Source organism: Callithrix jacchus, chromosome 20 (genome assembly GCF_049354715.1).
Source record: "Callithrix jacchus isolate 240 chromosome 20, calJac240_pri, whole genome shotgun sequence".
Taxonomy (NCBI): domain Eukaryota; kingdom Metazoa; phylum Chordata; class Mammalia; order Primates; family Cebidae; genus Callithrix; species Callithrix jacchus.
This window is the reverse complement of record NC_133521.1, coordinates 47500060-47522237: the sequence shown is the minus strand read 5'-3', so window position 1 is coordinate 47522237 and position 22178 is coordinate 47500060. Positions and strand designations below refer to the sequence as shown.

The 22178-nt window shown below is 51.1% G+C and overlaps 2 protein-coding genes across 13 annotated transcripts in view; both read right to left on the bottom strand.

Annotated features, from left to right (window-relative positions):
• Positions 1–13594, bottom strand: part of TCF25 (TCF25 ribosome quality control complex subunit) — a 44995-nt gene extending 31401 nt beyond the window's left edge. For 8 of the 10 annotated variants that reach the window (XR_013530337.1, XR_004737450.3, XR_013530335.1 and 5 more), the window contains exons 1-4: positions 13351–13594; positions 2236–2397; positions 1074–1148; positions 42–160 (exon numbers count right to left, since the gene is read on the bottom strand). Coding sequence is in view for 5 of the 10 variants with exons in the window: in XM_008986413.5 (XP_008984661.1) it covers positions 42–160; positions 1074–1148; positions 2236–2397; positions 13351–13542 (548 nt within the window). In the remaining 5 variants the exon portion in view is untranslated. Of the gene's footprint in view, positions 1–41; positions 161–1073; positions 1149–2235; positions 2398–13043; positions 13284–13350 lie in introns of those variants that run through there. The other 2 variants (XM_054248572.2, XM_078358052.1) reach the window with 1 other exon arrangement.
• A 2572-nt stretch (positions 13595–16166) lies between these two features.
• SPIRE2 (spire type actin nucleation factor 2) overlaps positions 16167–22178 on the bottom strand; it is a 42325-nt gene continuing 36313 nt past the window's right edge. For all 3 annotated transcript variants that reach the window (XM_035281676.3, XM_035281677.3, XM_078358051.1), the window contains exons 11-15: positions 21961–22095; positions 21712–21779; positions 18995–19022; positions 17722–17837; positions 16167–17397 (exon numbers count right to left, since the gene is read on the bottom strand). In XM_035281676.3, the coding sequence (XP_035137567.1) occupies positions 17175–17397; positions 17722–17837; positions 18995–19022; positions 21712–21779; positions 21961–22095 (570 nt within the window). In that variant the 3' untranslated portion in view covers positions 16167–17174. The remainder of the gene's footprint in view (positions 17398–17721; positions 17838–18994; positions 19023–21711; positions 21780–21960; positions 22096–22178) is intronic.

The window sequence follows — 22178 nt, the reverse complement described above, 5'->3', positions numbered from 1 at the left end:
TGGAGTCTCTGTGGCAGCCACAGAGAAGGGTGGGGCCGCACCTGTGCTCCACGTAGAGAATGTGCTTCCTGGAGCTCAGGGGAGCTGGGCCGGGACGGTTCAAACCACTGCTGTCCTCAATCCTCTCTAGGATGCGATCAATATCTTCTAGTCCGTTTTCCTAAAAGCCCCAAAACAACCTCTTCACCACCACACGGACATTATTTTAAATGTTGTAACAATAACAAAATTATTTATTTAAAGAGACCTATTACATTGTATTAGCTTCCAAAGGACAGTATAGGTCAAACACTGTGTACCATCCACACATTCATAAAAAAGAAGACATGTTTCATAAGAAGAGCTCAGCTTGGACAGAATCACAGAACCAGAAGGACCCCAGAAAAAACTGGGCTGAAAGACCACATTCCACACCTGACAGGTGTGCTCACCTCCTCAGGTAAACAGGGTTGGGACTTGTGGCTCCAATCGAACAGCAGCAAAGCCACACCCTGGTCTCAGGACACAATCAGATGAGGACGAAGGACAACAGTGAAAATACATTTTGTGATGACAGATGAGCTCCAGTGGTGGGTGCTGTGCCGCCATCTGATTAACCCATAAGCACGGGACAGATGTCAGGGCAGACAGCAGGTGCTCAGGGCCACAGGAGCGGCAAAACAAGAAGGGACTCCCCCATCAGACCACAGACTCCCACAGAGATGCACACGGGGCAGAGCGCTGACCCTCCAAGGAAAGAGGGTGAAACGGGAAGCAGAATTTAGCAAGTAATTTTTCCTCTTCTTGTTCTCTGACCTTTTAATTAGTTATATTCCTTTTTTTTTTTTTTAAGAGAGACAGGGTTTCACCATATTAGCCAGGATGGCCTTGATCTCCTGACCTTGTGATCCACCCAACTCGGCCTCCCAAAGTGCTGGGATTACAGGCGTGAGCCACCGCGCCCGGCATTAGTTACACTCCCAACGGGAAGGATATTAAATAAACCTCCTTCAGTACCACCTTGAGAAACAGGCAGAGAGAATGGAGAGGGCATCAGGCAGAGAGAGAAGCAGACCCAGGCCCAGTCCACATACCACTGCTTCTCCCGTGCTGCTTTTCTTAGCTTTCTGTTTCTTTTTCTTCTTCCGGAGTTTGCCACTTGCATTAGACTAATGAGAGAAACACATTTTAATCAGTGGAAAGAGAAGTAAAATCTGAAGAACTGAAAATTAAACCCGCTAGTGTGACTCCACCCTCCAGGCAGCCCCATCACCCCTGCGACCCCCAAGTGTCCTCAAAGTCCCTTCAGCTCACTTTCTTCTCTCGAGCAGGCACCTCCGCACCTCTCTGAGCCCCTTGCTCTCAGGTCCCTCGGGCTATGCTTCAGGGGTCCCTGTGCCCAGCCTCATGGTGGTTCACAGGGCTGACCCAGCACCCATCCGGCAGGCACCGGCCTCTTCAGCTCCCGTTTCTCACTTTGTCAGCCCCTCCCTGTCACACTGCAGCCACCCTGAAGGCCGGGCCCTTGCAGTGCCCCTGCCACCTCACACTGAACCCGTATCTGTGTTCCCGACACCTGCACCTGGACAACCACTTCTGACAGTGTGAAGGCTCCTCAGGAAGCCCCCCCAGGACCCCGAGCCTCAAGTCAGAACCCACGTGTCACTTCACATCTATGTTGCCCTCCCAACCAGAGGCTCCTGGGGCAAAGGCACGTTCCTAGCACCCAGCAAGAACACTTGCTGGATAAATAAACCAAGCCCTTCTCTCAGGCCTCTCTTCTGCGCTGTGGAGCACAGCAGCAGGCTGCCTGCATCTCTGCCCACCCCACACTAACCTGACCTGTACGTTTCTTCAAAGTTCAGTTACACCAGCACCCAGATCCATACCCAGCCAAGGAAGGAAGAACACACGTGTGCACTGACATGCCCTGCTGGGCAGGCACAAACTCTCCTGAACACAGGAGACGGGTCTGGGGCCTCGCATGTGGCACCCTTGATGCCACCACTGCTCTGCTGAACGCAGGAGATGGGTCTGGGACCACGTATGTGGCACCCGTGATGCCACCACTGCTCTTACACATTTCATGCAAATGTCACCAAGGTTCCCAAGTAAATTTTGGGGCAACTGGCAATTGAGCAAAAGTGAACTCACAAAATTATATACCTCCAAGGAAAAATCACAGCACAGAATACATGTAGCCTGTGTGTTGGAACCCTCCTGTCCAGCGCCCCTCCTCACCACTCATTCCCCCACCTGCTCTGGGGGCGCTGTCCTGGCCACGCCTCCATCCGCCTTGGTGTCTGTGTTTCCACAGGGAGCCCTTCCTTTGTTCCCTGGTGCGGCAGTGTCTGTGAGCGAAGAGCCAGACCTCTCCCCATTCACCACAGGGTCATCCTCAAGATCTTCAATGTTTATCTGGAAAAACAGGTTGGAGAAGAACCAGGGTGTTACTTACAGTATGAACGCTGATGCTGAGATATGAATAGTAAGATGTGAACAGGCTTGCACTGGGGGCACCCAGGGTCAGTGTGAGACTCTGTTGGCTACACCAGGGACTCAGCTCTGGCTCTGGGTGACTTCGTGAGTGACCTCTACAGAAAGCAGGGCCCCGAGACTATGTGACAGCTCTGCCTTCAGAGGTGATATAGGGAAGGACTCCTCAAATATTGTAATTCGCTCCATGTACAGAGTGCCACCTGCAGGAGAACACCTTAAATATGCCTATCCAGCCAAAGCATTCAAGTTTCTTCTTCCTCCCTTATCCTCAAGGCTCAGCTCCTCTCCAGCAGCAGGCAGGAAAAAAAAAAACAAAAAACCAAGGACCCATCAACCTACAAACTTTCTAACAATGAAAATGCTAGGCCAGGTGTGATGCTCATGCCTGTAATCCCCACACTCTGGGAGGCCGAGGCAGGCAGATCACCTGAGGTCAGGACTTTGAGACCAGCCTGGCAACATGGTGAAGCCCCATCTCTATTACAAATAGAAAAATTAGCCAGGCATGGTGGTGGATGCCTGTAGTCCTAGCTACTTGGGAGACTGAAATGGGAGAATCGCTTGAACCTGGGAGGCAGTGGTTGCTATGAGCCAAGATCACACCACTGCACTCCAGCCTGGGCGACAGAACAAGCCTCCATCTCAAAATTAAAAATAAAAGGAAAAAGAAAACCATATAGGATAAAAACAATTCACACAATGGAACCCCCTCTCTTTTTTGAGACAGGGTCTCACTCTGGCACCCAGGCTGCAGTGCAGCAATGTGATCTGGACTCACTGCAGCCTTGGCCTCCTGCGTTTAAGCATCCTCTTGCCTCAGCCTCCCAAGCAGCTGGAACTACAGGCATGAGCTGTGTACCTGGCTAATTTTTTAAATTTTTTATAGAGATGGAGTCTCACCACATTGGCCAGGCTGATCTTGAGCTCCTGACCTCAAGTGATCCTCCCACTTCGGCCTCCCAAAGAGCTGGAGTTATAGGTATCAACCACCATGTAGAGCCTAGAGCCTTCTATAGCAGTGAAAATGAATGAATGAATGAACTACCACTGCATATGCAACATGGATGAATCTCACAAGCACAGTATTCAATGGATCAAAGTCCACCACACATGTTCACATACAGATTGGAGGTGAGACAAGCAGTGGGAGAAGGGTAAGAACTGGAAAAGTTCCGGCTCTTCAGCTAGTCAAAGAATAAACAAATAAAAGGGACTAACAGGCTGGGTGTGGTGGCTCACACCTATAACCCCAGCGCTTCGGGGAGGCTGAGGCAGGAGGATTACCTGAGCCCATGAGTCGAAAACTAGCCTGTGCAAATAGAGCAAGATCCCATCTGCACAAAAAATTAGCAGAGCGTGATGGCATGCACCTCTCAAGTCCCAGCTGCTCATGAGGCTGAGGAGATTGCTTGAGCCCAGCAGCTGGAGTCTGGAGTCTGGAGTGAGCCATGATTGAGCAATGGCACTCCAGCATGGGCAACAGAGCAAGACTCTATCTCTAAATTTTAAAAAAAAGGCTAACAGAGACGAACATCAACAATTCTTGATGAAGCAGGAGATTCTGATTGATTGATCCAATCTGATGCACTAAGGTTTGGAAATAAACAAAAATGCAAGTTTAATTTAAAACATCCTGAAAACCGCAAAGCTCGAAATATAAAAATACAACCAGGTCCAAGCCCCACAGCCCTGAGAGAGTTTGAAAGAGAGCTGCGACCGTGCTGCACTTGGGCACAGACACCCAGGCCACGGCTGCCAAAAGCAGCGCAGAGCAGATTTGTGCTCGTGTGTCTGCCTTCTCTCTGCTGGAGGCTCCCACATGACGAGGATAAAATTCAGGCGCATACTACACCATCTGTCAAGAAAATCCATGACAGCAGATGTGTTATGTAAAAAGAGCACCTGATTTGAAAACACAGAAATTCCACCAAAATGAGGTTTGTTGCCATACTGCCACCACCCTGATGGTGATCCTCACGCGGACACCTTCTTCTGCCGGCCTTCCCTGGTGAGGCTGGGGCCCAGGCATGGGCCGGCTGCTTTGCACCTCACAGTAAAGAAGAAAACTGAAACAAAGCCTACTGCTGAAATGTTTCTAACCTGAGGGCGGGCACTGAGAAACTGTATCTATACCATCTCCAACATTCACCTGATGATGACATCTCTTAGTGAAGCTGGGTGCTATTTACTTGTCTGTTTTCACAGACAGGGTCTCCCTATGTTGCCGAGGCTGGCCTCAAACTCCTGTGGTCAAGGAATACTCCTGCCTCAGCCTCCCCAGGAGCTAGGACTACAGGCACATGCCACCCCACCCAAATTACTTTTATTAAGTCATGCTGATTTCCTAAAAAAAAAATATATATATATATATATATATTTTTTGAGGTGTTTGACAAATTCAAATTCATAAAAAATTCTATGCCAAGCTGAACTTCAATAGAAAGGAGCCTGGCTGCATAGACAGACAGCACATGTGATGAGTCCAGGAACCCGATTGTGCAGACGGATGGAACATGTGGTGAGTCCAGGAGTCTGACCGCGTAGACGGACAGCACATGTGATGGGCCCAGGAGCCTGACCGTGTAGACGGACAGCAAGTGTGGTGAGTTCAGGAGCCTGACCGTGTAGACGGACAACACGTGTGGTAAGTCCGGGAGCCTGACCGTGTAGACAGACAGCACATGTGATGGGCCCAGGAGCCTGACCGTGTAGACGGACAGCAAGTGTGGTGAGTTCAGGAGCCTGACCGTGTAGACGGACAGCATATGTGGTGAGTCCAGGAGCCTGACCGTGTAGACAGATAGCACATGTGATGGGCCCAGGAGCCTGACCGTGTAGACGGACAGCAAGTGTGGTGAGTCCAGGAGCCTGACCGTGTAGACGGACAGCATGTGTGGTGAGTCCGGGAGCCTGAACGTGTAGACAGACAGCACATGTGATGGGCCCAGGAGCCTGACCGTGTAGATGGACAGCAAGTGTGGTGAGTCCAGGAGCCTGACCGTGTAGACGGACAGCAAGTGTGGTAAGTCCAGGAGCCTGATCATGTAGACGGACAGCATGTATGGTGAGTCCAGGAGCCTGACCATGTAGACGGACAGCATGTGTGGTGAGTCCAGGAGCCTGACCATGTAGACGGACAGCACATGTGATGGGCCCAGGAGCCTGACCATGTAGACGGACAGCAAGTGTGGTGAGTCCAGGAGCCTGACCGTGTAGACGGAGAGCATGTGTGGTGAGTCCCGGAGCCTGACCGTGTAGACGGACAGCATGTGTGGTGAGTCCAGGAGCCTGACCGTGTAGACGGACAGTACATGTGATGGGTCCAGGAGCCTGACCGTGTAGACGGACAGTACGTGTGATGGGTCCAGGAGCCTGACCATGTAGACGGACAGCATGTGTGGTGAGTCCGGGAGCCTGACGGTGTAGACGGACAGCATGTGTGGTGAGTCCGGGAGCCTGAACGTGTAGACGGACAGCATATGTGATGGGCCCGGGAGCCTGACCGTGTAGACGGACAGCAAGTGTGGTGAGTCCGGGAGCCTGACCGTGTAGACGGACAGCAAGTGTGGTGAGTCCAGGAGCCTGACCGTGTAGACGGACAGCAAGTGTGGTAAGTCCAGGAGCCTGACCGTGTAGACGGACAGCATGTATGGTGAGTCCAGGAGCCTGACCGTGTAGACGGACAGCAAGTGTGGTGGGTCCAGGAGCCTGACCGTGTAGACAGACAGCACATGTGATGGGTCCAGGAGCCTGACCACATGGACAGCATGTGTGATGGGTCCAGTTTTGCTTCTTTAGCGAAGTTCTGCTGATGATACGATTTGCCGCAATCTCTACTGATATGCATCAGTTCCAAATGCCGTCAAACACCCTCATATAAACCTTATCCCAAAAGCTGTCACTTTCATTCGTTTTAGGATCTCGAACAGGAAACATTTCACAAGGTTCTTATCCACTGTCCCTGCATTTACTGATCTTCTTTAGGACAAGGCTTGATGAGCATTTCAGTTAATAACCAGGAAGGAGTTTTATCCTTTCTTAGGGGGAGAGGAAAAAGTCCATTTTTCCTTAAAAAATTTGTGATTTTTAGTAGAAACAGAGTTTCACCACATAGGCCAGACTGGTCTCGAACCCCTGACCTCAGGTGATCCACCCATCTCGGCGCCCCAAAGAGTTGGGATTACAGGTGCGAGCCACTGTACCAGCCTGGAGTTTTCGTTCTTGGATTTTTTCTTTTTTTCTGAGACAGGGTCTCACTTTGTCACCCAGGCTGGAATGCAGTGGCATCATCTCATCTCACTGCAGCCTCGACTCCTAGATTTAAACGATCCTCCCACCTCAGCCTCCCGAGTAGCTGGGACCACAGGTATGCGCCACCACACTTGGACAAATTTTTATTTGTAGTTTTTGTAGAGATGGGGTTTCACCACGTTGATCAGGATGGTGTCAATCTCTTGACCTTGGGATCCACCCACCTCAGCCTCCCAAAGTGCTGGGATTACAGGCGTAAGCCACTGCGCCCAGCCCAGATATTTCTATTCCTTTACCAGTCAGTTTCACTAAGTTTTATCTTTAAAGGAACTTGTCTATTTGTCTAACCTGGAAAACTTACTAGCACAAAGTCCCTTATCACTCCTGAATATCTGTACCATCTGTGCTGGGGAGCACTCTCTCATTCCTGAAAATGGTATTGTATCTGTATATTCCCTTTTTTTTCCCCATCAGTCAACCTAGAGTTTAGCAATTGATCTTTTGAGAGTACCAAGTTTCGGTTTTACTGATTTTCTCCCTTTTGTCCATATTCTATTTTATTGATTCCTCTATTAGTTTCTTCCTTCTAAACATTTTAAATTTAATTCACTCTTTTTCTAGTTTCTTAAGGTGGAAGTTTAAGGTAAATTTATTGATTTTTAAACACTTCTAATTTAAAATTTACAACTATAAAGTTCTCAACATTTCACAAATTTTGAGAGACTATATTTTCACTATAAATCAGTTCAAAAAATATTCTAGGCCAGGCACAGCAGCTCATGCCTATAATCTCAGCACAATGGGAGGCCGAAGCAGGTAGATCACTTGAGACCAGGAGTATGTGACTGGACTGGCCAACATGGTGAAACCCCATCTCTACTAAAAATACAAAAACTAGCTGAGAGTGGTGGTGGACACCTGCAATCCCAGCTACTCTGGAGGCTGAGGCAGGAGAACTTCCTGAACCCGGAAGCCAGAGGCTGCAGAGAGCCGAGATCGTGCCACTGCACTCTAGCCTGGGAAACGCAGCGAGATTCCATCTCAAAACAAACAAGCAAATAAATCAATCACAATAATTGTGGATTTGTCTAATTCTACTTTCAACCCTGCCAGTTTTTGCTGTGTGTGGGTGGATGTGTACTTTGGTTTTTTAGAGACAGGGTCATGCTCTGTTGACCAGGCTGGAGTTTAATGGCACAACTACAGCTCATGGTAACCTTGAACTCCTGGGCTCAAACCACCCTCCCACCTCAGCCTCCCAAGTAGATGGAACTACAGGTGCGTGTCGCCACACCTGGCTCATTTTTTCAAACTATTTTTGTAAAGACAGGGTCTCACCATGTTGCCTAAGCTGGTCTTGAACGCTTGGCTCCTATGCCATTTTATGTCCTCTACTAGCTTAAAAGTATGCTTGTTTTATAGTTTTAATGATTGCTCTAGGGTTTACATTAGGTTTCGTTTATTTAACACAGTCTACACTAAAGTATCTTTTTTTTTTTTTTTTTTGAGACGGGGTTTCACCATGTTGACCAGGAATGTTCTCGATCTGTTGACCTCGTGATCCACACGCCTCGGCCTCCCAAAGTGCTGGGATTACAGGCTTGAGCCACCGCGCCCGGCCTCTTTTTTTGTTTTTATTTTTTAAGATGGAGTCTCGCTCTGTTGCCCAGGCTGGAGTACAATAGTGCGATCTTGGCTCACTGCAGCCAACCTCTGCCTCTCGGGTTCAAGCAATTCTTCTGCCTCGGCCTTCTGAGTAGTTGGGATTACAGGCACACGCCACCACACCCGGCTAATTTTTGTATCTTTAGTAGGTATGGGTTTCACTATGTTGGCCATACTGGTCTCAAACTCCTGACCTCGCGATCCACCCACCTTGGCCTCCCAAAATGCTGGAATTACAGGTGTGAGCCACTGCGCCCAGCCCCTAATTTGCTCTTTCTACAGCTTCCACTTCTCTATTGAGATTCCTTGGACTTTCCCTCATTATGTTCATGATTTTCTATAAATTCTTGAATATATTTGCATGCTGACTTAAGTTCATGTCCCAATTTACCATGTGTCTGTTTCTACTGACTGATTTTTCTCCTACTTATGTGTCATGTTTTCATGCTTCTTTGCATGTCTGGTAATCTTTTAGTGAGCACTAGACATCATGATACTACACTGCCGAATGACTAGCTTTTGTCCTTTTCCTCAGTAGAGTCTGAAATTTATTTAGGCAGGCAGTTAACATGCATGCATATCAGCACAATCTCTTCATTTCTTGATTTCTTTCTCTTTCTTTCTTTTTTCTTTTAAAGATGGGGTTTTGAGCCGGGCGCGGTGGCTCATGCCTATAATCCCAGCACTTTGGGAGGCTGAGGCGGGTGGATCACGAGGTCAAGAGATCGAGACCATCCTGGTCAACAAGGTGAAACCCCGTCTCTACTAAAAATACAAAAATTAGCTGGGCATGGTGGCACACGCCTATAGTCCCAGCTACTTGGGAGGCTGAGACAGGAGAATTGCTTGAACCCAGGAGGCGGAGGTTGCGGTGAGCCGAGATCACGCCATTGCACTCCAATCTGGGTAACAACAGCGAAACTCCGTCTCAAAAAAAAACATGGGGTTTCACCATATTGGTCAGGCTGGTGTCAAACTCCTGACCTCAGGTGATCCGCCCACCTTAGCCTCCCAAAGTGCTGGGATTACAGGCGTGAGCCACCACGCCCGGCTCAGTACAATCTCTTCAAACCTTCTATTTAACCTTTGCTAAGACAGGTCTAGAGTACTCATTTTTGGTAGAGATGGGGTCTCCCTATGTTGCTTAGGCTAGTCTCAAACTCCTGGGCTCAAGCAGTCCTCCCACCGTAGCCTCTGAAAGTGCTGGACTGTAGGTGTGAGCCCCATGCCCAGACTAGCGTATTCTTTACTGAAGGGTTCCTTTAGCCCTACTCCTGATAAACAGCATTCCTAAAGCCTCTGCTGAAGACCCAGTGTTTTCAAAGACACCTCTGCATTCCAGCTAGTCAGAATGGAAGGTCTTCCCCACCCTCGGCAGCTCCGGTGACGGTTACCCTTCCCCCACCTTGAGAGCTCTGGCTCTACTAAAAATACAATTAGCCAGGAGTGGTGGCAGGAGCCTGCAATCCCAGCTACTCAGGAGGCTGAGGCCTGATAATTGCTTCAACCCAGGAGCGGGAGGCTGCAGTGAGCCAAGATCAAGATCACGCCACTGCATTCCAGCCTGGGGGACAGGGCAAGACTCTGTCTCCCCCCCAAAAAAAAGTTTCATTATAAACAACACTGTAACACATCTGTGTAATAAATCCTTGCACTGAGTGAGCAAACTCGTACCTTACGGTAAATTCCTAAAGGGAAACTGCTAGGTCATTTAAGGTTTTACCAAACTGCCCTCCAAATGATCTGTCAACTGACATTTAGAGACCCCCATACTGGCCAGGTGAAGTGGCTCACACTTGTAATCCCAGCAGTTTGGGAGGCCAAGGTGGAAGTATCTCCTAAGCCCAGGAGTTCAAGACCAATATGGGCAACATAAGGAGATCTTGTCTCTAAATAAAAAAATAAATTTTTGCTTCCTTTTTGATCCGCCATCTGCACCTCAGGTAGGGCCGCCACCAAAATGCAGATTTTCATGAAAACCCTTACGGGGAAGACCATCACCCTCGAGGAACCCTCGGATACAACAGAAAATATAAAGGCCAAGATTCATGATAAGGAAGGAATTCCTCCCAATCAGCAAAGACTGATCTTTGCTGGCAAGCAACTGGAAGATGGACGTACTTTGTCTGACTACAACGTTCAGAAGGAGACTACTCTTGTCTTGTGTTGAGAGGTGGTGCTAGGAAAGGAAAAAGGAGTCTTACGCCACCCCACGAAGAATAAGCGCAAGAGAAAGAAGTTTAGGCTGGCTGTCCTGAAATATCGTAAGGGGGATGAGAGTGGCAGAATTAGTCACCTTTGTAGAGAATGCCCTTCTGATGAACGTGGTGCAAGCCACTTTGACAGACATTATTGTGGCAAATGTTGTCTTACCGCTTCAACAAACCAGAAGACAAGTAACAGTTAATAAAAGACATGAACTAACAAAAAATAAATAATTTTTTTTTTTAAAAAAGAGACACACCGTGTCTCTCACCAAAGTATTCACATTTAGAACCATTCAGTTCTAAGTGTCTGTTTAATGTCTCTCACACTTGTTTCTTACGAGCTAATTTCACAGCAGAACACCAATAAACATTTCCATTGTATTATTTCCAAATGTGAGTTATAAAGGCAAAAAAATATAGAATGCTTAAAATGGGACTGACGTGTACCATGGGATAAAACTCCTTGACATGGCTGAGAACACAAGCACGGTGAGCAGTCACTCATCCACGCAGGCTGTCAGTGTTACTGACACTCCAAACTCACTCCAGGAAGTCCACAAGGGTTAATGTGGTTTCTGACCTTAGGGACTCTTATTCCATCAACTTACAAGCCACACTTTTTCCAAATTCCCACCAACACAAACATAAATGCCAAGAAGATTAAATATTTAAATGAAAAACAAAAGCACTAAAAGAACAAGCTGGCCACAGTATGGTATACCATAGTCCCAGCTACTCAGGAGGCCGCAGCAGGCGGGTCACTTGAGCCCAGGTGTTCAAGACCAGCAACCTGCCTAGGCAACACAGAGAGACCCTGTCTGTAACAAAAAAAAAACAAGACAAGACTCTGCATAAAGTCACATCAGGAAAGATCTATGTGAAGACATCACAGAGAGACCGACTTGTAACAGTTACAAAAGCGGCTCCAGTATCTTTCGGCAGAAATTAAGGAAGTGAAAGAACAAATGCAAACTGAGAAAATACGTTAAAGAGAATCGGTAGTGAGCTTTCACGAACATAAAGACTTTTTAAACTCTCTATAAAAAAGCAAAGGATATAAAAGGGTTGTCACAAAGAGACTATAAAAGGCCAACAAATCAACAAATACATAGCTACCTGCTGAATTTCACTAACAAAGTGTAAAATAAAATAATGTGATACAATTTTTGACAAATTATATTGACAAAATTAAAACGACTTATGGGGGGGCCAGGCTCCATGGCTCACGCCTGTAATCCCAACACTTTGGGAGGTAAAAGCAGGCGGATCGCAAGGTCAGGAGACCTTCCTGGTCAACATGGTGAAACCCTGTCTTTACTAAAAGTACAAAAATTAGCCGGGCGTGGTGGCGCACAGCTGTAATCCCAACTACTCAGGAGACTGATGCAGGAGAATCACTGGAACCCGGGTGGTGGAGGTTGCAGTGAGCCAAGATCGCATTTCTGCACTCCAGCCTGGCAACAGAGCAAGACTCCATCTCAAAAAAAAAAAAAAAAGGACTTACGGAGCTGAGCACAGTGGCTCGCCTATAATGCCAACACTTTGAGAAGCCAGGTGAGAGGAATCTTTGAGCCCAGGAGTTCAAGGCTGCAGTGAGCTAGCACTGTGCCAGCACTCCAGCCTGGGCAACAGCAAGACTCCATCTCAGGAAAAAAAAAAAAAAAAAAAAGTTTTCAGTAACTGCTGTGATTCTAGCCAATTACTGAAACTTGAGGGTGGTCTTGGGGACCCTGAAGTTGGAATTGATGTCAGAAAGGCAGTCAGCCAAGCATGGTGACTCAGAACTGTAGTCCAGCACTTTGTGAGGCTGAGGTGGACAGATGTTTGAGCCCCGGAATTCTAGACCAGCCTGGGCAACAAGGCGAAACCTCAAATCTACAAAAAAAAAAAAAAAAAATTAGCTGGGCATGGTGACATGCACCTGTAGTCCCAGCTACTCAGGAGGTTGAGGTGGGAGGACTGCAGAGCCCGCACAGGCCAAGTTACACACCAAGGCCAGGACTTAAGACAAAGCCTCACAGGACCGCATGGGCAAACCATTTACTCTGTGCCAGAAACACGCAGCCTGAGATACAGCGAGGAGCAAGACAGGAGGCCTTGGGTTAGGCAGGGTTGTTGTGAGGATTGACCGAGAGTGCTCAACCCTAGAACCAAGAGAAGGCCCTTCAAGTTCGGAGAAGACCCACTGCACTGCTGCGCCCCACCCCTACCCCTACCCCATGGCCTCACCCCCACGGTGGCCCCAGTCCCCAGTTAACCCAGCCCACGCCATCACCTCTCCCCCATGTCCTTGGCCACGCACTTTAGTGTCAAGGCCCCACCCTCGCTCCGCTGGCCAGAACCCCCGTTTAACCCCGCCTACGTCGTGGCCCCGCCCCACGGACGTTGACCACGCCCCTCGCATCATGGCCGCACCCCCTTCACAGCCCGGGCCCCGCTTACCCCCGTCATTCGGTCGCCCGGCTCCGACGGTATGGCCCCGCCCCATGACGGTAGTATGATCCCGCCCACCTCACTGGGGTTCGAACCCAATGTAACTCTGCGTCCAGCTATCTCGACCTCACGCCACCGCCCACCCCCATCGCCCCGGCCCGACGCACGGCCCCGCCCTCCCCACTGCAGCCGGGACCCACGTCACCCGATCCACCCCTGGTATCACGACCCCCGTTCCCCGACCAGACTGGACGCTCGCCACGCCCCGCGACGTCACGGCCCACCCCGCCCCCACCCCGGCCGCCGCGATCCTCACCAGCTCGAACCGGTTGTTGACTCGGACGCCCTCCTTCCCTGCCTCCCCGGGGCGCCGGCCACCCAGCTCCCGCTTGAGCCCTTCTTCTTCCGCGTCATCGTCATCACGGAGGTCGAACTGCAGGGCGCCGGGCCCGAGGGGCTCCTGGCCGCGCTGTTCCCCCCTCAGCCTCCTGAGGGCCCGGCGCGACATAGGACCCAACGACCACGACGTCTGGAGAGAGAGAGAAGGAAGCGCAGAAAACTCAGCGGACCGCGCGCCTGCGCGCTCCTGGCGTCGGGGGGCGCTGGCTGCGGCGCCTGCGCACTCCTGGCGCGAGCGGCGGGGGCGGGGCCTGTCGTACGGCGCCTGCGCGTTGCGGCTCTCCGGAAGTTCCCCGCCTCAGCCGTGGCGTGTGGGCGGTCTCTGGCGGGTCCGGGTCAGGTTTTGGGAGCGCTAGGCACCTGTGCCCCGCGGGGATGACGGGGTTTGATGCCGGGGAAGGGGCGCGCAGCGGGCGACACTCGGTCCTGGCAGGCCTTGCCCATCCGTGTGGCCCGGACCCCGCAGCCGCGCTCTGCCCGCCGGGTACCGCCGCCAGGGCCTGTCCCCGCTCCGGGCCTGGAGCGTTTCAGCTGCGTCCCGGGCGCTGCTCGTTGGTTCTTTTCGTGTCACCGTAGTCGAGTGATCTGGCCGTCGATGGCGGCCTCTGCCGTGGCCTGGAGCCGCCGCCGCCTCGCGCACCGGTGACGGACGCGGCCTCCTTAGGGACAGGGCTTCTGAGCAGTTGTAGGACACGCCGCCGCGTTTACCACGATCTAAGGGTCGGACGCGGTGCTCACGCCTGTAATCCCAGCACCCGGGGAGGCAGAGGCGGGCGGATCACCTGAGGTCAGTTTCCAGACCAGCCTGGGCAACATGGTGAAACCGTCTCTACTAAAAATACAAAACGTTGCCTGCGATCCCAGCTACTCCGAAGGCTGAGGCCGCCGTGAGCCGAGATCGCGCCACTCCACTCCAGCCTGGGGGACTGGACCAGACCGTCTCAAAAAAATGAAAAACAGATGAAATAGAGGAGGCTGAGACGGGGCTCGGTTCAGTGGGCGGACGGCACAGCTTCCTATGCGCGAGGTTGGGGACCTCGGGCCAGGCGGGCACAGAGAAGACGGGTGCCAGCAGCCTCCTGAGCCCAGGAAACAGCGCTGGTGGGCCGGCCCCGCCCCTCCCAGGGTGGGTGAGGGTTTTATTTTCTGAGAAGAGTCTTGCTCTGTCGCCCATGCTGCAGTGCACTGGTGTAGTCTCGGCTCACTGCAGCCTCCAACTCCCAGGCTCCCAAGTATCTGGGACTACAGGCATGCAGCACCATGCCACGCTACATAGTACAGAGGGGGTTTCACCATGTTGGCCAGGCTGGTTTCCAACTCCTGACCTTAACTGATCCACCTGCCCCGGCCTCCAAAAGTACTGGGGTTACAGGCGTGAGCCACTGTGCCTGCCCTGGGTTAGGGTTTTGATGGGGGCTTTCATTTCCAAGTGTTCCTGTATGGATGACAACCCAGTCTTCCCATGATAGGGAGTGTAAGCCCCTGTGGAACCAGGAGAACCACAGTTGTCCTGAGTGCTACACATTAGCTTTCTTACTGCTGGCTATGTGACCAGGGGAAATTCCTGACCCTCTTTGTGCCTGTTTTATTTTTTATTATTTTTTTGAGATGGAGTCTCACTCTGTCACCCAGGCTGGAGTACAGTGGCACAATCTTGGCTTGCTACAACCTCTGCCTCCTGGGTTCAAGCAATTCTCCTCCCTCAGTCCCCGAGTAGCTGGGATTACAGGCATGTGCCACCACACCTGGCTCATTTTTAGTAGAGACAGGGTTTCACCATGTTGATCAGGCTGGTCTCGAGCTCATGTCGTCGTGATCCGTCCACCTCAGCCTCCCAAAGTGCTAAGACTACAGGCGTGAGCCACCGTGCATGACTGTTTTCTTAGTTTTAAACAGGAATAAAAATACAGGGCCAGCAGGAGGCAGAGGTTGCTGTGAGCAGAGATCACGCCATTGCATTCCAGACTGGGCAACAAGACCCAAACTCTGGAAAAAAAAAAAAAAAATTCTGTCTCAAAAAGAAATACACACACACACACACAGCCGAAGCTGGCTGATTTTATTGGGGGCTCTAACTGTGTGTGTGGATTTCCTGGGCCCCAGCTGATAGGAGTGTTTCTCCCACAGGCCAATCTGTTACAAGTCAGATCCCTTCCTAACCTCCAAGCCCCATGGCTGGCATTACAGCTTGGGGCCAAAGTTCCTGGGTGAGCTGTTTTTTTGGCCAAATTATTTTACCTGGTTGAGCCTCAGTTTCCTCATGTGTAAGGTGAAATGAAAGCAGAGCCTCACAGAGGAACAGGGCAGGGCGCTGTACCAGGCTGAGCCAGGCACTGGTGGGCAGACAGCACTGGGCACAGGGCCTGTCCAGAGCCTGTCATACCTCCAGCCCCTGTGATTCCTCTCCCTGGAGAACAAGAATAGGGATCTGGGAAGTGAGACTAAACTGTCCCCCAGGCCAGCAGATGTGGCCAAGGGAGGTGATGGGATGTGGTCTGTGCTGTCTGCCTGCACCCCTAACCAAGGTGGCCAGGACCACGGAAGCTGGTAGAGCCAGCCAGGGCTGCAGGGACAGAGCAGGCCTGGGACCCTTGCCGGGTGGGCATGCAACTGTGCTAAGCCAGGGAGGCCTTTCCTGGTCCTGGAGGGCAGGTGGCCCCTCAAGCTGAGCTTCAATCTTGGGAGAATATGCCCACTGCCATGCTGGGCGCACCCTCAGTGCACATCCAGACAGAACGTGAGACTTCCTTTATTAGGCCAAGCCTGGCCATGTGCACAGATTGACAGAGCTCCTCCTCCCTGGACTGGGACTTCCCAGCACCTTCAGTAGCCTCTGAGCCGGAGGCGAGTGAGGACAGCACCAGAATGTGGTAGGGCAAAGGGGCAGGACAGCTGGGGTGTGGACCCCAGGCAAGGGCAGAGAGAAGCTTGGCATGGACCTTTTTTTTTTTTGAGACAGAGTCTTACTCTATCACCCAGGCTGGAGTGTAGTGGTGTGATCATGGCTCACTGCAACCTCTGCCTTCGAGGTTCAAGTGATTCTTCTGTCTCAGCCTCCTGAGTAGCTAGGATTATAGGTGTGCACCACCACGCCCGGCTAATTTTTGTATTTTTAGCAGAGGCAAGGTTGACTCATGTTGGCCAGGCTGCTCTTGAACTTCTGACCTCAGGCGATCTTCCCTCCTCGGCCTCCCAAAGTGCTGGGATTACAGGTGTGAGCCACCATGCCTGGCCAGACCTTTCAAACAGAGGCGGGGGTGCCTCCCAGGAGAACCTCGCTCACTCAGACACTTCCCAGGTGCTGCCCAAGTCTCCACGAAGGGATAGCAGAGGCGAGCAGGGCACTCTGGTCCAGCTGGGAGCCAAGACACCCAATCCCCACCTAGACATCCACCAGGGAGGGGAAGCTGCTATCCTCATTGCTGGGGACAGAGAAGAGAATGGGAACATGGGATGCAGTCTGTGCCAGGATCTAGAACCCTCTGCTCTCTCTCCTCAGTGAGAAAACCCACTCCCTGTTCCCCCACCTTCCTCCCTGGCAAGGAATCCTGAGAAGAAACAGCCTCCCCGAGGGAGAGTTCTGAAGTGCGCCTGAACCCAAATGAGCTCTGGGGCGAGGCAACGACGTCTATAAATATATAGGCCGGGTGTATATATTATAAATCTATCTATATATGTATATATGTACATGCACAGCTCAGCGCGTCCTGGCCTGGAACAGGGCCTGCCTGGTGCTTCCTGTCACTTGAAGTCAAGAGTCCTGGTGTTAGGGATGTAGAGGGACTGGGTCTGGCGACTTCGTCGTGGCGTAGTGTTGAGGACGTCCACGCTCTTACGGCTGGAGCGCACCACGTCGGCCACAAAGCTGCTGCACTCACTGCAGACGTCCTTGAGGACACAGCCGTGGGAGTAGATGTGGGGGAATGCCTCCTCCACGCTCTGCCACTGTGGTCCTTGCAGAGATCTAGGGAGCAGGAGAGGGCAGTCAGGGAAAGCAGCCGGCCAGGGTGCAAGAGCCCACCCCTGTCCCTGACCCTGTATCCCAGAGCCCCCTCCTGGCTGCCTTTTGCCCTAGGCCTCCCCTTGGCCCTCAGACACCCATGGGGTTTTGTGTAAGTGACACAGCTAGCAGTGTTCATCTCAGCAAACACTGCTCCCTGACCACTCAAGTCCATTTCCTACCACTCAGCCTCCCAGAGACCTGCCTTGGCCCCCTCCACCCCAGCTCCCGGGTTACTGTTCATGCCCCACCACCACAGCGACATCAGCAGCAAGGCAAAGAACGCACTGGAAGACGTCTCTTCTCTGGACTGGCGTGGTTTTGGCAGCCGATGCCCTCTGAGGACTCTCAAAGCCCAGCGTGTAGACAGGGATGTGTGCAAACTTCTTAGAAGGCATCTTCATCTGCAGCAGAGGGAGGAGGTATGGACCAGGCACTCCACAGGGACATTCAAGTCACACTCAGTGCCGGAGAACCCTGTGGTACCTGCGTGGCAGCCAGCAGCACCACCTAGAGAATTTCCGATGTCTCTGTGCCATTTGTCTGAAGACCCACACATGACCATTCACGCTCTCTGCTCATCTGGACAGGGCCTTCTTGGAGGGCAAAAACTGGACCTTTTTATACCATATGGGACCTACCACCGTGCCCTACACATAATCAACATTTAACGCAGATGCGGTGGAAGTTTTCCCATTGCCAAGTACCAGGATATAGAGTAAGGGTTTTAAAACAGTGGTGGGAAAGGTGCCCCTGAAGCAGAGTCTTGCTTCTGAACTGAGGCATAAAGAGAAACTTTTTTTTTTTTTTTTTTGAAGACACAAGATCTTGCTCTGCTGCCCAGATGGAGTGCAGCAGCACCATAGCTCACTGTAGCCTTGAACTTCTGGGCTCAAGAGATCCTCTTCCCTCAGCCTCCCAAGTGCTGGAACTGCAGGCATGAGCCACCTTGCCTGGCTGCTGACATAGTTGTATCTATGTATGTATGTATTTATGAGACAGAGTTTCGATATGTCACCCACGCTGGAGTGCAGTGGCATCATCATAGCTCACCACGGCCTCTGTCTCCCGGGTTCGAGTGATTCTCGTACCTCAGCCTCCTGAGTAGCTGGGATTACAGGTGTGTTCCACCATGCCCAGCTAATTTTTTTGTATTTTTAATAGAGATGGGGGTTCACCATGTTGGCCAGGCTGGTCTCAAGCGGTCTGCCAGCCATGGCCTCCCAAAGTGCTGGGGTAACAGGCATAAGCACACACACAGCTGCAATAAGGAACCCCTCCTAAAACACCCAAAGTTACAGAATGTCAGAAGATGGGCCTTTGAGACGGGAAGCGAAGGGTTTCTTTTGGCACCAGGCTACTAACATGGAGTGTTTACAGACAAAAACCTGTAAGGGTCTTTAAAAACTGCACACTGTCTTGGAAAGTATAAGAATGGATTCTGCCTGAGAGGAAATGGATGAGGTGCCCGGCGAGCAGGACCATCCAACACATCCAATCAAAGGCAGTGGGGCCTGCCACCTACCTCGTTCAGACCCCAGAGATCCCACACACTCCTCACCTTTATGCTACAGGAAGTGCAGACAGCTCTGGAAGGGAAAGGGGAAATGCATCGTCAGCAGGGAGGAAGCCTACACAGAAGCAGCTGAGAAACAGTGGCATCCCAGCCTCCACACATCCCGCTTCAAACCATCCTTGCCTTCGGCTGGATGCCTGGTTACCTCAGTAATTTCATGCTACTCCAAAATCCTGCTTTTCTTTACACTTAGGTATCCACCCAAAATACATGTAGTCCTCAGCATTCTCTCAGGAAGGTCTGCACCTGGAGTCTTCTACTGCCAAGTGGCAGGATATAAAGTTTAAAAGTCGTAGTGGTGAAAGTCCCTCCTAGGCAGATTCTTGTTTCTGAACTGAGGTATGATGGGTGACACACTTTTGGAATGTTTAAAAACAGAAACCTCCAAAGGTCTTTAGAAACTGCACACTGTCTTTCAAAGACATCTAAGATGCCCCCTAAACAGACATGTAGTAACTGACACTACTCACCATGTAAGCCAGAGGGGCCTCAATTGAGAAGCTCAATTTTAAACAGTGATTCTTTTTTTTTTAATTCCCACATCTGATTTCAAAAGTAAACACCTTCTTATCAAAGTTCAAACATGAAAGAATTTACAATTTAGACACCCCTCCTCAGAAATGACCCATGCTCCTAATAGTTTCCACTCTCCAGGGTTTTCCAAGCATATGTCAACAAAAATGTTTTACAGATAAAATTAGGTGGTTTTTCTTTTTCCAGACAGGGTGTCGCTCTGTCACCCAGGCTAGAGTACAGTGACACCGTCATAGCTCACTGCGGCCTTGACCTCATGGGCTCAAGTGATCCGCCCACCTCAGCCTCCCGCAGTGCCGGGATTACAGGCACGAGCTACCACGCTCAGCCTTACTTTTTTAGTCAGTCTGGGAAACTCTGCCTTCTACGCGGGTTGTTTAGATCATTTACAGTTAATGTGACGCTTGTCACAGTTTACGTCAGTCATCTTGCTACTCATTTTGACTCATTTGTTCTTTCCCTTCTTTCTCTACCATTTTTTGGATTAATTACTTTTTATGGTTCCATCTTACCCCTTGTTGGCTTATTGGCTGTAACTGTTGTACTGGCTGCTTTAGGACTGACGGTCTGTGTCTTTCACAGTCCTACCTTTATACAGGACTTGGTATTGCGTGTGTGACACTCCGAACCTCATCATGGTGAACCCTGTAACACTACTCTTCCATTTCCCCTCCCCCCGGCCTTAATGCTCGCTACTGGGACGTGGTACAAAGCACACAATACATACGCATAGGTGCGAGCCTAAAAAGGGGTTCAAAAAGAGAAAAAGAGGCAAAGCCCACAATGCACTGTAACTGATTTCCGTCTTGCTTTTTGTGTGACCGGTAATCTTTGGTTAGATGCCAGCCAGTTTACCCTGCTGGGTACTAGTTTTTGTTGCTATTCCTGAGCTCTGTTCTGAGAAGCAGTTCAGATACTTATGAACAGTGTGATCCTTTAAGGTCTTGCTTTTACAATTCCTCAGTCAGGCCTGGAGCAGCACTGGCTGTGGGCTACTTACTCCACATGAGTGAGGCCAGGCCTTGGTGTTCGGTCCAGGTAGTGCCCTGTGACTCCCATTTCTGGCTATGGCTGGTGGAAACAGATGCTCTTCCTGGCCCTGAGCATTGTGCCTTCAGATCTTTAGAACAGGGAAAGGTGGCCAGGCGCGGTGGCTCAAGCCTGTAACCCCAGCACTTTGGGAGGCCGAGGCGGGTGGATCACGAGGTCAAGAGATCGAGACCATCCTGGTCAACATGGTGAAACCCTGTCTCTACTAAAAATACAAACATTAGCTGGGCATGGTGGCGTGTGCCTGTAATCCCAGCTACTCAGGAGGCTGAGGCAGGAGAATTGCCTGAACCCAGGAGGCGGAGGTTGCGGTGAGCCGAGATCGCGCCATTGCACTCCAGCCTGGGTAACAAGAGCGAAACTCCGTCTCAAAAAAAAAAAAAAAACAAACCAAAACCAAAGAACAGGGAAAGGTAAATTGTTTCTGTGAAGGGCCAGAGAATAAACATTTTAGGTGTGGTTAAATGAGTAACAGATGGGCGCGACTGTGGCCCAATAAAACTTTACTTACAAAACACACAGGACCAGCTCTGGCCGGTGGCCAACCTTTGCTTCAGGATAGTCGCTGCTGCCTAAAGCACTTCTAACACCTGAAGTGTTACACCTGGGTCTTTTAAACAGGGTTTTTTAGAGTGCTGGAGAGAAATTAGCTAAGTGATTTCCTTCAGACAAGGCGGGCCTTCTCTCACTGCCCTCTCCTCTAACTCTGCCCCGGGACTCCAGCTGCTGCGGTGCCCTTGCATTCTCAGCTTCACGTCCTCCAGTGGGGTGTCCGGCAGCTCTGGCTCCTGACCTAGAAGCTCTCCAGGCGATGACTGTGAGGACCACAGGGCTGCCTGCCGTTTCCTCCTTGTTGCCCGTTTCACATCCTGTTTGTTCCTGGCTGTGGAAGATGCCTAGTACCCCAACTTGGCTGAAACTGGGAGTTGCTTAGTTTTTTTAATTTAATTTAATTTAAAATTTCAATGTAATTCCTCATCCATGCTAACTGTATCACATGGAACATGCTAGAACATTCCTGGAATCACAGGAAGTTCTGTGAGCAGCACTGCCCCAAAGCCTTCTCACCGCCTCCTTCCCTTGTGAATTGACAGCTCAAGTGTTCAGGGAAGGCTCACCTCTTACAAAGGAGACAGGTGGGCGGCCACGAGAACAGCGGGAACCTGGCCCGGCAGCAGCAGCAGATCTGTCAGGACAGACGTGGTTAGAGCCCCGCTTTGTCCAAAGCGCCCTCGGGTCCGGCCCTGTCCCTGCTGCCCCTCAGGGTTCCCAACCAGATCGTGAGCAAACAGTCCTGGGATCTGGCCTGTCCATACCTGCCCCTCACCCCGCAGGCAAGAGAGCAGCCCACCTCCGGGCAGCCTCACCTTCCCCTTCTTCAGACTGCTGAAGAGCTCCTTGTTCTGCAAAAACTTCTCCATCTCGGCCTTGACCAGCACACGGCGCACGTCCATCACCTCCTCCACGGTCAGGGCCAGGCTCTCCACGGGGTGGCTGAACTCCTGGGGCACAGGGCAAGGGGCTGTGCGCACTCGGCCTCAGGTATGAAGTCTTCTCTGCAGGAGTCTCCCCCACCTTATTCTCC